Source organism: Python bivittatus, unplaced genomic scaffold (genome assembly GCF_059951505.1).
Source record: "Python bivittatus isolate LINGU-HERP-01145 unplaced genomic scaffold, Pbiv_v1 ctg000330_np1212, whole genome shotgun sequence".
In the NCBI taxonomy this organism is placed as follows: Eukaryota; Metazoa; Chordata; class Lepidosauria; order Squamata; family Pythonidae; genus Python; species Python bivittatus.
Window position 1 is genome coordinate 32561330 of NW_028277058.1, and position 14117 is coordinate 32575446.

At 37.4% G+C, this 14117-nt stretch overlaps 1 protein-coding gene across 2 annotated transcripts in view; it reads right to left on the minus strand.

Annotated features, from left to right (window-relative positions):
• Positions 1 to 14117, minus strand: part of NUP205 (nucleoporin 205) — a 55807-nt gene that overhangs the window by 38455 nt on the left and 3235 nt on the right. For both annotated transcript variants that reach the window (XR_015796441.1, XM_088141924.1), the window contains exons 3-7: positions 10581 to 10752; positions 7426 to 7570; positions 6586 to 6745; positions 2395 to 2623; positions 79 to 243 (exon numbers count right to left, since the gene is read on the minus strand). Coding sequence is in view for 1 of the 2 variants with exons in the window: in XM_088141924.1 (XP_087998050.1) it covers positions 79 to 243; positions 2395 to 2623; positions 6586 to 6745; positions 7426 to 7570; positions 10581 to 10752 (871 nt within the window). In the remaining variant the exon portion in view is untranslated. The remainder of the gene's footprint in view (positions 1 to 78; positions 244 to 2394; positions 2624 to 6585; positions 6746 to 7425; positions 7571 to 10580; positions 10753 to 14117) is intronic.

A 14117-nucleotide genomic window follows, 5' to 3' on the forward strand; every position in this document is an offset into this window, starting at 1 on the left:
TGCTTCCTTCACTGAAATGAAGGTAGGGGAGTGGAACTGAATTCCTTGACTATGAATACCACTTTTAATCAAGTTTACCTGTCACATCGGAGAAGTGTGAAATTCCACGCAAAGTTAGCGCCCAAGCTAACCTAACAGTAGCTTGAAGTCCTGGCAGTTTCCAAGGTCGAGATTCCTGAAGGCGTGTGTGGATTGCTGCTATGTATTGTCTTTCTGTTAGCAGCGGCAGCTGGCGCATCAGTTCTAAAACAACAATAAAAAGTATCTACCAATGAAAAAGTATGGCCCAATTCCACTGAAAATAAAAAAAATACTTAAATTTCTCTCATTTTATATTAATTATCATACTAGTTCAAGGATACACAATGAGCTGCTCCCATATCACTGCTATGTACATATATCCTGGTTGCATATCCACCACCATCCACTGGATTGTCTCAGTCACCCCAGTAATCAGTAACCCACAGGAAACAGGAAAATGAGAGCAAAAAAGATTTCCCTTTTCATTTAGCAAAACTGCTAAATATCCCTGCATTTTTGCTGGTAACAGAACGTAGCAACTTCCCCCTCCATGGGGGGGAGGGGGGAGGGAATGGGGAGAGGGGGAAGTCTCATCCCTTCATTTACTCTAAGGAAATAAATTGAAAAATGCAGCATTTTTATTGCCAAATGCAACGGCAATACATCAATTTTCTTCTCCACTTGGGGAAAAGGAAAGTCTTAAGTGCATCTCCTTTCTTTCTTTCAAAGGTGGTGCAGACAACTCTGTATGTTCAAGAGGGAGATTATCTGGTATACGTACATACCCAAACAAAAAATATTACTAAAATATAGAAAATCATTTCAATACATGTGAACCAAGTATTAGGTCATCTTCTTTCAAGATTAAGTACTTTTCATGACTGAAATAAGCCATGACTAGCATAATGTGACTCATCTAATGAACAAATGCTTATTTCAATGGTGAGTAATGCTGACCTTAATCCATAGTTGAGTTCTGACATTATGCTAGCCATGGCTTACTTTAACCATGGTTCAAATAACTTTCATGGTTTGAGTAACTAATATATTTGGGACACATTATGCAGAGCCCTGTTTGCTTGAGAAATCCATAATGCTTGGAAAACTTGAAAGAAAAAGCCAGCATCAAATTGGATGGATTTGATCATGACAGCAATGAATGCAGTACTGAGAGACCTAAAAGACCAAGCTGAAGACAAATCATTCTTGGGAGAGTCTGTCTGTGTGATTATCAACAGTCAACACCAACTTCATGGCATTTAATCAATCAATCAATTGTTCAGCATATCATGACAGGGTTCAAACATGCAAATCACATGATGGCTTGGTGTGATATACAAGCACAACCAATAAAAAGTTAAATTTAGATATAAAATAAAAAATACACTGGATTTGCATTTTAACACAAATAGACTTCTATGAATGAAAGCATAGCTATCATTTAATATTTATACTTCTTTGAACTTTACATGCCGTTCTGCCAAAGTAAAGTCCACTATAAAGGTAATTGCCCAATGAAACATTTAGTCATAAATTCCTCCAGTTTAGATGTTTATTTTTCAAAAGACTTTAGACATTTTTTGTACAGTATGTATGAAATACAAAGAAAAAGCATTCCCTATCCCTATTGTTTACTCATTAATTCATTCAAGCTAATATTCTTCTGGTAGAAGAAATGACATTCTTAAGCTTTATCCCAAATTATGGAACTCTCAGAGTATTACAAGTGGGAAGCAAACTCAAAAGTGGAAACATCTCCTTAACTCCCATCTAATTCCCACAAATGCAAATTCCTAAACAGACATATAATTTCCCCAGTTCAAAAAACTGTACAGAAAAGTTGCTTTATATAATACTATATTTAATTTACCATCTAATTAAGGAATAGTAAGTTTTTATCTAAAGACTACAAGATCTGTCCTTCCTTTTTATTTTATTTTTCTTCCAGTGTAATAGTGAGTTCTCAGTCTGATAAAGATTCAGGAAATGGTTATGTAACAACAGCTGCAAGCTTTTCCATTGTTCATGAAAAGACCCATCTCCTTCCTAAATCACAGAAAGTCTCCAACCTAATATATTATGAGGTAAACTGATTTTAAATGGGAAACTGCTGAAAGTTTTCTAATCCATCCCTTACATTTCATTAAATCTTGCTATAGTCTGTCATAGTCTTGCTTGGAAATAATTATTTCAGTTTGCAGAAGCTGCTGATTTTATCCTTTTTTTTTACCAACCATAGAATCACAGGAATATAACAGCTAAGATAAATGTGTAAGCAATAAATGTTTTATTTATTAGTAGACATTTAATTATAAATTATTGACACATATGAATGGTACATCTTTCAATATCAACCGAAGTGGAAAGTATTACCTTCTCGATCTTCAGTGATCTGTTCTAGAAAGCTGACATCAAAACAATAAAGAACAGCCAAAAGTAATGCCAAGTTTACTCTGTCCAATGAACCATCAGCTTCTACAGTCGCTTTCTCCAAATAACTAATAAGGATTAAAGTATCATCACGACTTAGTGGTGACTGGCAAGTCCAAACAAACAAGCTTTCAGCCAATGCCTGCCGACATTCCTTGATAAGATCGGCAACCTAGTTCAAAATAAATAATTATTACAATTGTAAAGGCATACAATTATTATACTTGAAAATATGCCATTTTATAATTTAAAGTCAAATCTTATGCACATTTATTCAAACACTTTCCATTAACTTTGGCTATGTTTCTGTATGAAACTCTATAAGGTTTACAGTTCCAGCCTATGTTTGTTTACTTAATTCTATAGTATTCTGTATTCTATGGGACATAATCCTAATTAATGCTAAGACAAGACAAGAACAGATTTTGACATACATGCTGGTTTATAAAATGTGATTGTTTTGCATAATTTTTGCCCTTTATTATTTTTTTCAAGCAGCCTGTTCAGATTTTTATGTGGGTGCTGGTGTACAGCAAATAAATAAATGAGGCACGCACTCTAGGAAATGAACTGCATTTAAGTAGATTAATTTAAATGTATATACTTAAGCTAGTTCTAAAGATTTCACATTTTTTAAACTGCATCTAAAAAAAATTAAAGATAACACTGAGACATTTCTTAACATGAATAAAACTTTCAGCTGCTCTATGAAATGGACAGCTGACAGTATACTTCACCAAGGAAAGTGACCCACTTCAAGTATAATGCTACACCATTGTTTCAAAGAATATGAGTGAACCTTGGCTGTCCCACTATTGTTTCATTTTGGCTTGACATTCATAAGCTTATTAATATAATTTTGGGAAGAATAATATTGTTTAAATATCCAAAATAATTTTGAAATTTATCAACAAAATTTGGAATGTATCAATACATGAAGAATTCTGGAGTTACTGAGTATGTGACATACTGAAAAGTTTTTTTTAATACAGTGTCACACCAGATTCAGTCTTGGATTGAAGATATATGTCACTCTTTGCTTATGAAATGGTTCTTTATCAATGCAATGGAAAGACTGATCAATATTGTTCCATGTGGCCAAGATTTAATGCTATATTTAAAAACTGAGCTGTACTTTTTAAAAATATCCATTATATACTATGGTTTTTGTTTTCGGGAGGGGGTTACTTTTTTCCCCACAGGTTTTTCTTCTGTACAGGTAGTCCTTGCCTAGTGACCTCAATTGGGACCAGCAACTTGGTTAAGTGAAGTGGTCACTAAGTGAAACTGCAACTGTGCTTATGATCTTACTTCAGCTTTCCTTTGCTTTACAGACCTGCAAAGGTCATAAATGTGAGGACTGGTCACAAAGTTGCTTTTTCATCACTGTTGTAACTGTGAATGGTTGCTCTACAAGGCAGTCGCTAAACAAGGACTACCTGAATATTAAAGTGATAAAGATGAAATAAAAAAGAACATTGGTGAACCATGGATGGGTATGCTGCTTCCTTTTTTCACAACTCCCTTGCAGGTAGCAAACTATACAACTGAACAAGCAAAGTCTTGCCCTTCCAAATCATCAGATGCAGTTCAGATGTAATGGCAGCTAAAGGAGCAACTGGAGCAGCAAAAGGCCAATTCATTGCTAAGCCAAAATTGTAGTGACCTTGGCTGATCTCTGAGGCTAGGCAAGATAGGCCATGACTAAAACTGAGAGAACTGCCTGCATTTCAGGATTATTGGTGAGAACTGGAAGAAAGCAATGGCAAGCCACTTCTGTAACACTTTCAAGAAAACTGCATGGACAGTTAGGGTGGAAATTGAAAGCAATATGTTTTGTTTTAATGGCATTAGAATGTGACAAAGTATGTGAATTCAGGCTCATACATGTAACACTAAATTGCAATTTAGTATTCCATATGAACTGGGTTGGCTCTGTATATTTAAAACACTTAACACATTTTATTGTTCTTACTTATGTAGGAATTCTCCACTGCCTATTGAAAAAAAACACGGTTACAGTGGGGCAAAAAAGTATTTAGTCAGCCACCAATTGTGCAGGTTCTCCCACTTAAAAAGATGAGAGAGGCCTGTAATTTTCATCATAGGTATACCTCAACTATGAGAGACAAAATGAGAAAAAAAATCCAGAAAATCACATTGTCTGATTTTTAAAGAATTTATTTGCAAATCATGGTGGAAAATAAGTATTTGGTCACCTACAAACAAGCAAGATGTCTGGCTCTCACAGACCTGTAACTACTTCTTTAAGAGGCTCCTCTGTCCTCCACTCGTTACCTGTAGTAATGGCACCTGTTTGACCTTGTTATCAGTATAAAAGACACCTTTCACAACCTCAAACAGTCACACTCCAAACTCCACTATGGCCAAGACCAAAGAGCTGTTGAAGGACACCAGAAACAAAATTGTAGACCTGCACCAGGCTGGGAAGACTGAATCTGCAATAGGCAAGCAGCTTGGTGTGAAGAAATCAACTGTGGGAGCAATAATTAGAAAATGGAAGACATACAAGACCACTGATAATCTCCCTCGATCTGGGGCTCCATGCAAGATCTCACCCCGTGGGGTCAAAATGATCACATGAATGGTGAGCAAAAATCCCAGAACCACATGGGGGGACCTAGTGAATGACCTGCAGAGAGCTGGGACCAAAGTAACAAAGGCTACCATCAGTAACACACTATGCCGCCAGGGACTCAAATCCTGCAGTGCCAGACGTGTCCCCCTGCTTAAGCCAGTACATGTCCAGGCCCATCTGAAGTTTGCTAGAGACCATTTGGATGATCCAGAAGAGGATTGGGAGAATGTCATATGGTCAGATGAAACCAAAGTAGAACGTTTTGGTCTAAACTCAACTTGTCGTGTTTGGAGGAGAGAGAATGCTGAGTTGCATCCAAAGAACACCATACCTACTGTGAAGCATGGGGGTGGAAACATCATGCTTTGGGGCTGTTTTTCTGCAAAGGGACCAGGACGACTGATCCGTGTAAAGGAAAGAATGAATGGGGCCATGTATCATGAGATTTTGAGTGAACACCTCCTTCCATCAGCAAGGGCATTGAAGATGAAACGTGGCTGGGTCTTTCACATGACAATGATCCCAAACACACCGCCCGAGCAACGAAGGAGTGGCTTTGTAAGAAGCATTTCAAGGTCCTGGAGTGGCCTAGCCAGTCTCCAGATCTCAACCCCATGGAAAACCTTTGGAGGGAGTTGAAAGCCCGTGTTGCCCAGCGACAGCCCCAAAACATCACTGCTCTAGAGGAGATCTGCATGGAGGAATGGGCCAAAATACCAGCAACAGTGTGTGAAAACCTTGTGAAGACTTACAGAAAACGTTTGACCTCTGTCATTGCCAACAAAGGATATATAACAAAGTATTGAGATGAACTTTTGATATTGACCAAATACTTATTTTCCACCATGATTTGCAAATAAATTCTTTAAAAATCAGACAATGTGATTTTCTGGATTTTTCCCCCCATTTTGTCTCTCATAGTTGAGGTATACCTATGATGAAAATTACAGGCCTCTCTCATCTTTTTAAGTGGGAGAACTTGCACAATTGGTGGCTGACTAAATACTTTTTTGCCCCACTGTATATACACATACATTTGTACCATAAGAGCAAGTGGCAATTGGCTGTAATCTTCCATGTCACACAATAAAAGTCACATCTACAATTATCATATAGAGTGTTTTTTTTCACAAAAGATACAATAATATAGAAACTGTACTATCTGAAGGGATCATAGCATTTTTCTTCTTAGGAAGAAGAGTCAAAGAGATATCAAACAAAGAAATTACTAGGGTTGTGCAGATTCAAAGGTGAACAATTGTTTTTAGAACATGTGATGGCACAATGTAGCACTTGTCTGCAGTTCCTTAAACCAACTTGCATTTTCCCAATATCACATTGCGACTGAAGAGTTGCAAAGGCGTTATATGTGCGCCAAAAAATTGTATAAACACACACATACTTTTAATAGTCTTTGACCAGCACTTTTTTGCCTTTGAAACCAAAGTACCAAAATACTATAAATTATCTTTGATGTTGCTTTTCTAACAGTATTCCAATATTTAAAGTGCTATAAGTACTTTAAAATTATTTACCTCTTTGCGATGTTTCTCACTGCCCAGGCCTCGTTCTTTCTGCAGTTTTTCAAATTCAGTGTTCACATCAATTTGAGATACCAAAGTCAGAATTTTATGAGTTAAACCCTGCTCCATCAACTCATCTGTAAAGTGAGCTGTTATGGATACCAACTCAGGACTGCAATGGAAAGAGACAGTAGTGTCATAACTAATTTTATTTTGACATGCTGCCAAACCATCCTCAATATTGTAGAACATTAGAAATTAAGGTATATCCACTTGTTGAGATGGGCGGCTATAGAAATCAAATAAATAAATAAATAAATATTAAGCTTCCAAGAGAACACATATATTTATTAAGTGGTAAAAGTTGGAATCATTAAACCTTGAGGTAGAAGTAATGTGGCAACAGAATGAATTGTATCACAAATGCAAAGGCAGAATCATATACTCTACAGCACCATTCAAGTACTATATAAATAAAAAATAACTATAAAGCATGAGCTGAACTGGCTCCTTTTCTTGATTTATATCGGAAAGTATTCAAAATGGGTATCCTCCAGTTGTGGCTTAAAAATGATATAAACTGCTGTACCACCTCAGTTTTTAAACTCATCAGCCTCATCCATGTGTACATGAGACACTATACAGCCAAACTGGAGATGTCAAAATGAAGACTACTATGAGGAAGATGAAGACAAACAAAAGGTCAAAACAATACATAATATACTATATAACAGTTTTAAACACATGCAACTTTCCCTTCAGCTGCAAAAATCAGGCTTTAAACAATCCAGGTTCAAAATAAATATGCTGCTAATGTCTAAGATTTTTCAGATCCCTTTGCTGAAGACAGACCTGAGCTCCAGTGTCCATGTCTTGCCTCGTCGAGACTGGATAAGTGTTCTCAATGAATTTGCAATGCATCGCTTTCCATCCCAGTATAAGAGAACAGCTACTAATCCCCTAGTTAGACCCGGAAAACGAGGCTGCTGGTGTTCTCCTAAAAAGGAAAATAAAGTTGCAGTCACATATGACGTTACAGCTTCTGGTACTTTTCACCGTCTTATATCTCCCAGTGTTCAAATAATAGGGGAGGGGAGGGGAGGAGAGCAGAAGTAGAATATTCCTTAATGAAATGCTCAAGTTCACCTCTGACTCAGTCCTCTCCAATTTTGTTCCCACTACTAATATTTTAAAAACAGTAACTAAGGGGACAGCCCTCTTTTCCATCACGTATAAACTGAGCATTGATCTGGTTTTACTCCCTTCCCTTTAACAAAAACATATTTCAGAAATTCACCCCATATAACATCAAAATCATTCCTTTTCACCAGACCCTTTTTATATTTTAGTTCACATGTCAATTTATCATTAATAGCAACATTCCATATTTCTTTAAACCAATCTTCAAGCTCATATTCAAAACCCTCTTTCCATTTTTAACTATTATTAATCTTAAGGCAGCAACAAAAATTATCATCATCTCTTTCTTTTGCCATTCTAGTTTCATATTTCCAAAATTTAACAGTAATGCAATTTTTGGACTTATTTGCAAATTAATAGATAATATTTCATTAATCTCAACAAAAACCTTTTCTCATATTTTTTTTACCTTTTCACATTCCCACCATAAATGCAAATAAATCCCAATTTCTTTTTTACACCTCCAACAATTTTTAAAATTACTTCTATTATAATAACTTAAAGTTACTGGGGTCATATACCATTTCCAAATTATCTTATAACAATTCTCTTTAATTCTAACAGAGATATTTTTCATAATTCTTTGCGTCCAAATCTTTGACCATTCCTCTTCTGTAATATTAATACCTAAATCACTCTCCCAACTAAATTTCACTCCTTGTTGTGCTTGATTACCTTCTATCAATATTTTATATATTTTACTGTTAACCCTTTTGTTACTTTGTCTGTATATTCTGTTTCATTTGTATTATTAATTCCTCAAATTTTGTTAATTGTCTGCATTTCTCATATTGTTTTACCCAATCCTTAGTCCATGCCTCCAATTGCAGTACATTATACCAAGATATTTTACTTTGTTCAAATATTTCCTTTATATCATCTCTATAAGAAACTTTACTTAATCCGTCTTTCAATCTTAATACTCCAGCTCGCTCCATATCTTTTATTAATCCTGCCTTAAGATTCTCTGGAAATTTTTCTAAGTCTACAATTCATGTCCACTGCCTCTGCATCATGGTTAGCACCTTTTTCAGTTCCTACAAAGAAAAAATCAGCAAAGGGCAATTGATTTATCTATCAAAATTGAAAGTATAACAACTAAATGTATATGAGCACTCCACATACCATTATAGCTCAACACAGGTAGTCTTCGACTTACAACCATTCATTCAGTGACCATTCAAAGTTATGATGATGGTGAATGTAAGGACTTAACGACTGGCATCCAAAGTCACAGCCATTGCAATGCCCCTGCAGTCACATGATCAAAATTCAGGTGCTTGGCAGCCCACCCGTACTTACAACCACAGCCTGCACTTCAACTCCCCCCACCCACCTATCTTCCCCCCACCTCTGCCCTTTTGGGTGCCCTGCACAGTGGCATCCTTCGGCAGTGGCAGCACTGGGGCTGAATTAGAGGCCTGGGGCCTTCAGTAGTCTCAGTCAGCCGCCACCCCCCCCAAGCTTTTACTTCAGTCCCAGCATAGGTGGCACTGCTGCTGAGAAGTGCTGCCTCAAGCCCTGTACCACAGCAGCCGCCAAAGCACAAAGCCCCAGCTACCCCACGCTCCACAGGCCCTCTGCGCCCAGCTGACCTTCACAGTTTTCCTCCTGCTGCTGCTGAGGCATGCTCAACCTGCCTTATGTGAGGCAGCTGCTGGCCATGCCAGGCCTTCTTCCCAAGGCCGACTGCTCCGTTTTCCAAATCACGCAAGCTGTTCTCCAAATCGCACCCCCCCCCCATTCCCGTGCTACTCAGAAAACCTTTGGAAAGATTCTGAGGTCTTCCAGAATGGGGTGCATGATTTGGAGAAGAGCGTGCACAATTGGAGAATGGCAGACACGCCCCACTTTCGCAACGCCTTGAAAGACCTGGCATTGTTTCCCAGCAGTGTGGGAATGGGGCGTGCAATTTGGGGAATGGCACAAGCAGTCTTGGGAAGAAGGGCTGGTGCGGCTAGCAGCTGCCTCGCATAAGGCAGGCCGGGCACACTTCATCAGCAGCAGGAAGAAAATGGTGAAGGTCACCTGGGTGCAGCAGAGACTGCGGAGCACGGGGCAGCTGGGGTTTTGCGCTGTGGGGTTGGGGTGGCTGGCCATGGTGTGGAACTTGAGGCGGCACTGCTCAGGAGCAATGCCAGCTCAGCTGGGACTGAAATAGAGGCCTGGGGGCGGTGGCAGCCAGCTGAGACTGAAGATCCTGGGACTCTAGTTCAGCCCCGGTGCTGCCACTGCCGCCAAGAAATGCCACTGTGCAGGGCACCCAAAAGGGCGGAGATGGGGGGGAGATAGGCAGGTGGGCGGAGTGGAAGTGAAGGCGAGCACGGCAGGGCAGGAGAAGCTTAAGGTATTCACATAACAATGGTGCAGTCCTGGCCTAACAACCACAACTGGCACTACTGGAACTGCTGTCACTAAGCAGTGCAGTCACATGACATTTCTCCTAATGACTGCACTGCTTAGTGATGGAAGTTCCAGTCCCAATTGTGGTCATAAGTTAAGGACTACTTGTAATAAAGCACATAGTTTATACTGTTAAAGGTTCCTGTATCAATCCCACTTTAGAAGATCTCAAGTTGCAAAGCTGGAGAAAATCTTCCTTGAAAATCCACTGCTGTCAAAGTAGACATTAGACTAGATGGAGCAGCAGCTTGTTTCCAAGAAATTCTCACATCTTAAGTCTTGTTACGCAGCTTGAAAGCAGCAAATATATGTTCATTTTTGGCTGATGCAACTAATCAACTCTTTTCAGTTGAAAGGAATTTAATCTCCTGAAAGAAATGGTCAGTCAGGTCTCATCACATTACCAGCCAAGAGAAGTTCAACAGCTGCCAATTCTCCAATATCAAAAAGATCACTCAGAATAAAGGCCTCTTTGATGAGCTGCTCTGGTAACAGTCGGGTCCCCTGTTGGCCTTGGATAGCAACTCCTTCAGTATTAGCTTTCTGAACTTTTTCATGCTGTTGGGCATTCTTCGGCTACAAAATAATTTTTAAAAATGGCTAATTATTCTCAAAAATACATTTAAAAATCTGTACTAAAATACAACTAAAAAGTATTGTACTAGGAATATACAAAATTTGCTGTTTTATGGATAGAATGTTCTGGGGAATACTGAGTCAGACTACTTTTCTTCTGGAATGCATCAGGTATGATTTGATCATTTTTCCAGGAGTGAAAATTTGGTGGAAACATAGACCATTTCAGTGTTTCCCATAATATTCTGTCCATGAATCAATTTTGCAAACATCTGCATAGTACATTTTGAATCATTGACCAAGCTCCAATACATTTCACATTTCCAAACATTTTTAATATAGAAAAACATTATCTATGACTGATTTAAATTACTGACTATGATCGTACACTGCACTAAATTATAATATGGTATACTTAGTTTTGGATTAATCTGTTTTATGTCTCTAATCATCATGCTCTGCAAACTATGGTTTATGGCTTAGCATGCATATGAGATAACCTGACTGTGTGTCGTTACCCTGCACGTACATCTTATTTGGTGGACAATATGTAACTGCAAGGTATTATCTAGATTAGAGATCTCAGCTTTCATAAAATACATATATATGCTTAGACTAAAATTTATCTTTGGTCACACTTAAGGCATATATCCGAAATGTGCCAAAACTGACCAATATTGTCTTTATCATTAATAGGGAATGCTGCACGTGGCATAGGCAAGACTAAGTTTAGTAACCTAGCCTACACCTTCTCTGTCTTAGTAAAAAGTGTATGGGAAAGCCAAGAATGATGGGTGATGGACATCAATATCTACAGGCCCCATCTCATAATTTACAGGGCAGAATTCTGCTTTTCAGCAGGGCACTGAGGAGATGTATAAATGTGAGACAGTTTCATATATGTTTGTTGATTTAGAGAAAACATGGCAAAGTTATTAGGCTTGAATTCTGGAATGTTTTGTACAAATTTGAAACTTAATTGTCAAATGTAATTAAATCTTGCAATCTGAATGAATTATAACTCTTCACTAAGTGAATTTCTTAATATTTTCCTCTTCACAGAAATAAATGTCTATTAACAAAGCAAGAGGAGAAAAATCTGAGTTTATTTTCTTTTGTATTTATCCCAGACATTCTATACATTACTTATTATTGAATCATCTCATATAGTTTGTTTGTATCGCCCCAGAGATATTTGTACAGACTATCTGCATGAGATTAAATGGAATGCTTAGCCACAGTTTAATACTGAACTGGAAGTAGCATATATGATGCATGATGACCCCTTTGTCAATTAAAGTATTTATGGATAAATGTATAAGGAATGCTTATGTTGTCAGTAGAGATTTATCAGCTGGAGAAATGAATCAGTATGTACTTTGTATGCAGATGATACCATGTTGTTGTTTGAAAACCCAATGATTTGCAATAAATGTTAGACTGAGCACATGATTCAACAAGGAGTACAAATCTGAAAACTAATATATCAAAAGCAAAGGCAGTTATATTAGACAAATGAGGTGAATGTTTGCAAGTTATACATAATAGCAAAAAATTAGAGCAAGTTCCATTTATATACTTTACAAGAATGTTTACTAAAGATGGGGAAACTAATAAAGATGTAAATGCTGGTAGAAAGGTAGTGGGTAATATATCGTCTGTTGCAAAGAAGGAACATGTTTTAACAAGTGACAATAGTTATGTATTGTTCTGCCCACCTGCTTATATGGAAGTGAGAGTTGCATATGTTAAAGGAAACATTTATAGATAAGTATAGTGAATAATGTTGATATAACCAAAGTTTAGCTATACTTCCTTTTCTTTTTTACCTCATATCTCGATTTTTTTTGGCTTACTACTTCTTACTCTTACTCTTCTTCAGAGTATAATGCTGCTTAACCCAAAAGGGAATAGTGAGTTGGGTATGTATATGAATCCAAACAATTATGGATTATTCAGGAGGCCATAATTAAGCAATTCATAATTAACTGTATAAATCCAATCACTTTATACAGTTATTACAGCTTTTAATCTCCTGGCGCACATAAAAGCTCCCCTGTAGGTTGAGATTTGAATCAAGGACTTCTTTATTCACAATCTGATTACATTCAGATATTACATCTCGTTTGAAGGCTGGCGCACAGGAAATTAGTACAAGTGGATATACTTCCAACATGGTTCAAAAAATGCTTTGGACCTTACACATGCACTTGCAGCACCTCTCTGCTATACATTAAGGCAGCCTGACTTTTTTTTCCAGTCTTCTATGCGTGTCTGAAAAAAGATATTACAGCTTTAAGAGATGCATTAACTTTAATGAGTAGTCTCCTTAAAGAAGTAGCATCTTTTTTCAGGCACAGATGGAAAGTTGGAAAAAGATGGGATGCTTTAATGAATAGCAAAGAACTGCTGTTTTCTGCAAGGTTCAAAACACTTCTTCCAAATCATTTTTGAAAAAAGAACAGCCCTTAAGAATTAATTAAGATACTTCTTTCCTATCTTTTTGCCTCTTAAAAAGAAAGTCTCCAATATCTTAAAAGGAACAATATCTGAGATAGCTAACTATGTTCAAATGAAGATTCATAATTTTGGTTGGAGGGGTATTGTTCAAATCCTATTTTGCTAGGAAATCTTCCCACTAAATCATACAAGAGATGATTTATCACTATGTCTTGAGGGATCAAAAAAGCAATGTTTCAATAGCCTGTTACAGTTTTCTTCTACTCAAGTTTTCCTAAAAGTAAATTCAGCTATTTTCTTAACACTAGAAAGACACAGAAATCATTATTTTAGTTACTGGGCTAATATATTTCTCTCAAGTGAGCTCCCACCTCCCAGTTAATTTGCCTGCACTGGGCAATATTATATTTGTGGAGTCCTCAGTGCTCTCTGAACTTGGTTATTTGCTTGCAGATGACTACGTAACAAACTAGGTAACATCATCAGTGCTAGGGAGTGTGGGATTTGCTCCCTGTTTATATACAGTAGCTTGCCCTGCCAAGAACAAAATTACACCCCCACCAACACTGGCAGGGCAAGCTACTGTATATAAACAGGGAGCAAACCCCACATTCCCTAGCACTGATGATATTACCTAGTTGGGGAATGAAATGTCTGCAAACAAATAACCAAGCTCAGAGAGTACCAAGAATTCCACAGATGAACCCTGAGCTATATATATTCTCTTCTATTGGAATATATTTACATATACAGTATATTCATAACATTTACATATATTTACAAGCTTCTTTAAAAATACTACCAAAACCCTCTTACCCTTATCTAATATCAGTTTGTGATGTCAGTGAAATGGAGATGTCTATGAAGAAATATTACCTTCACTGCAATATTATTAAAATACTTCA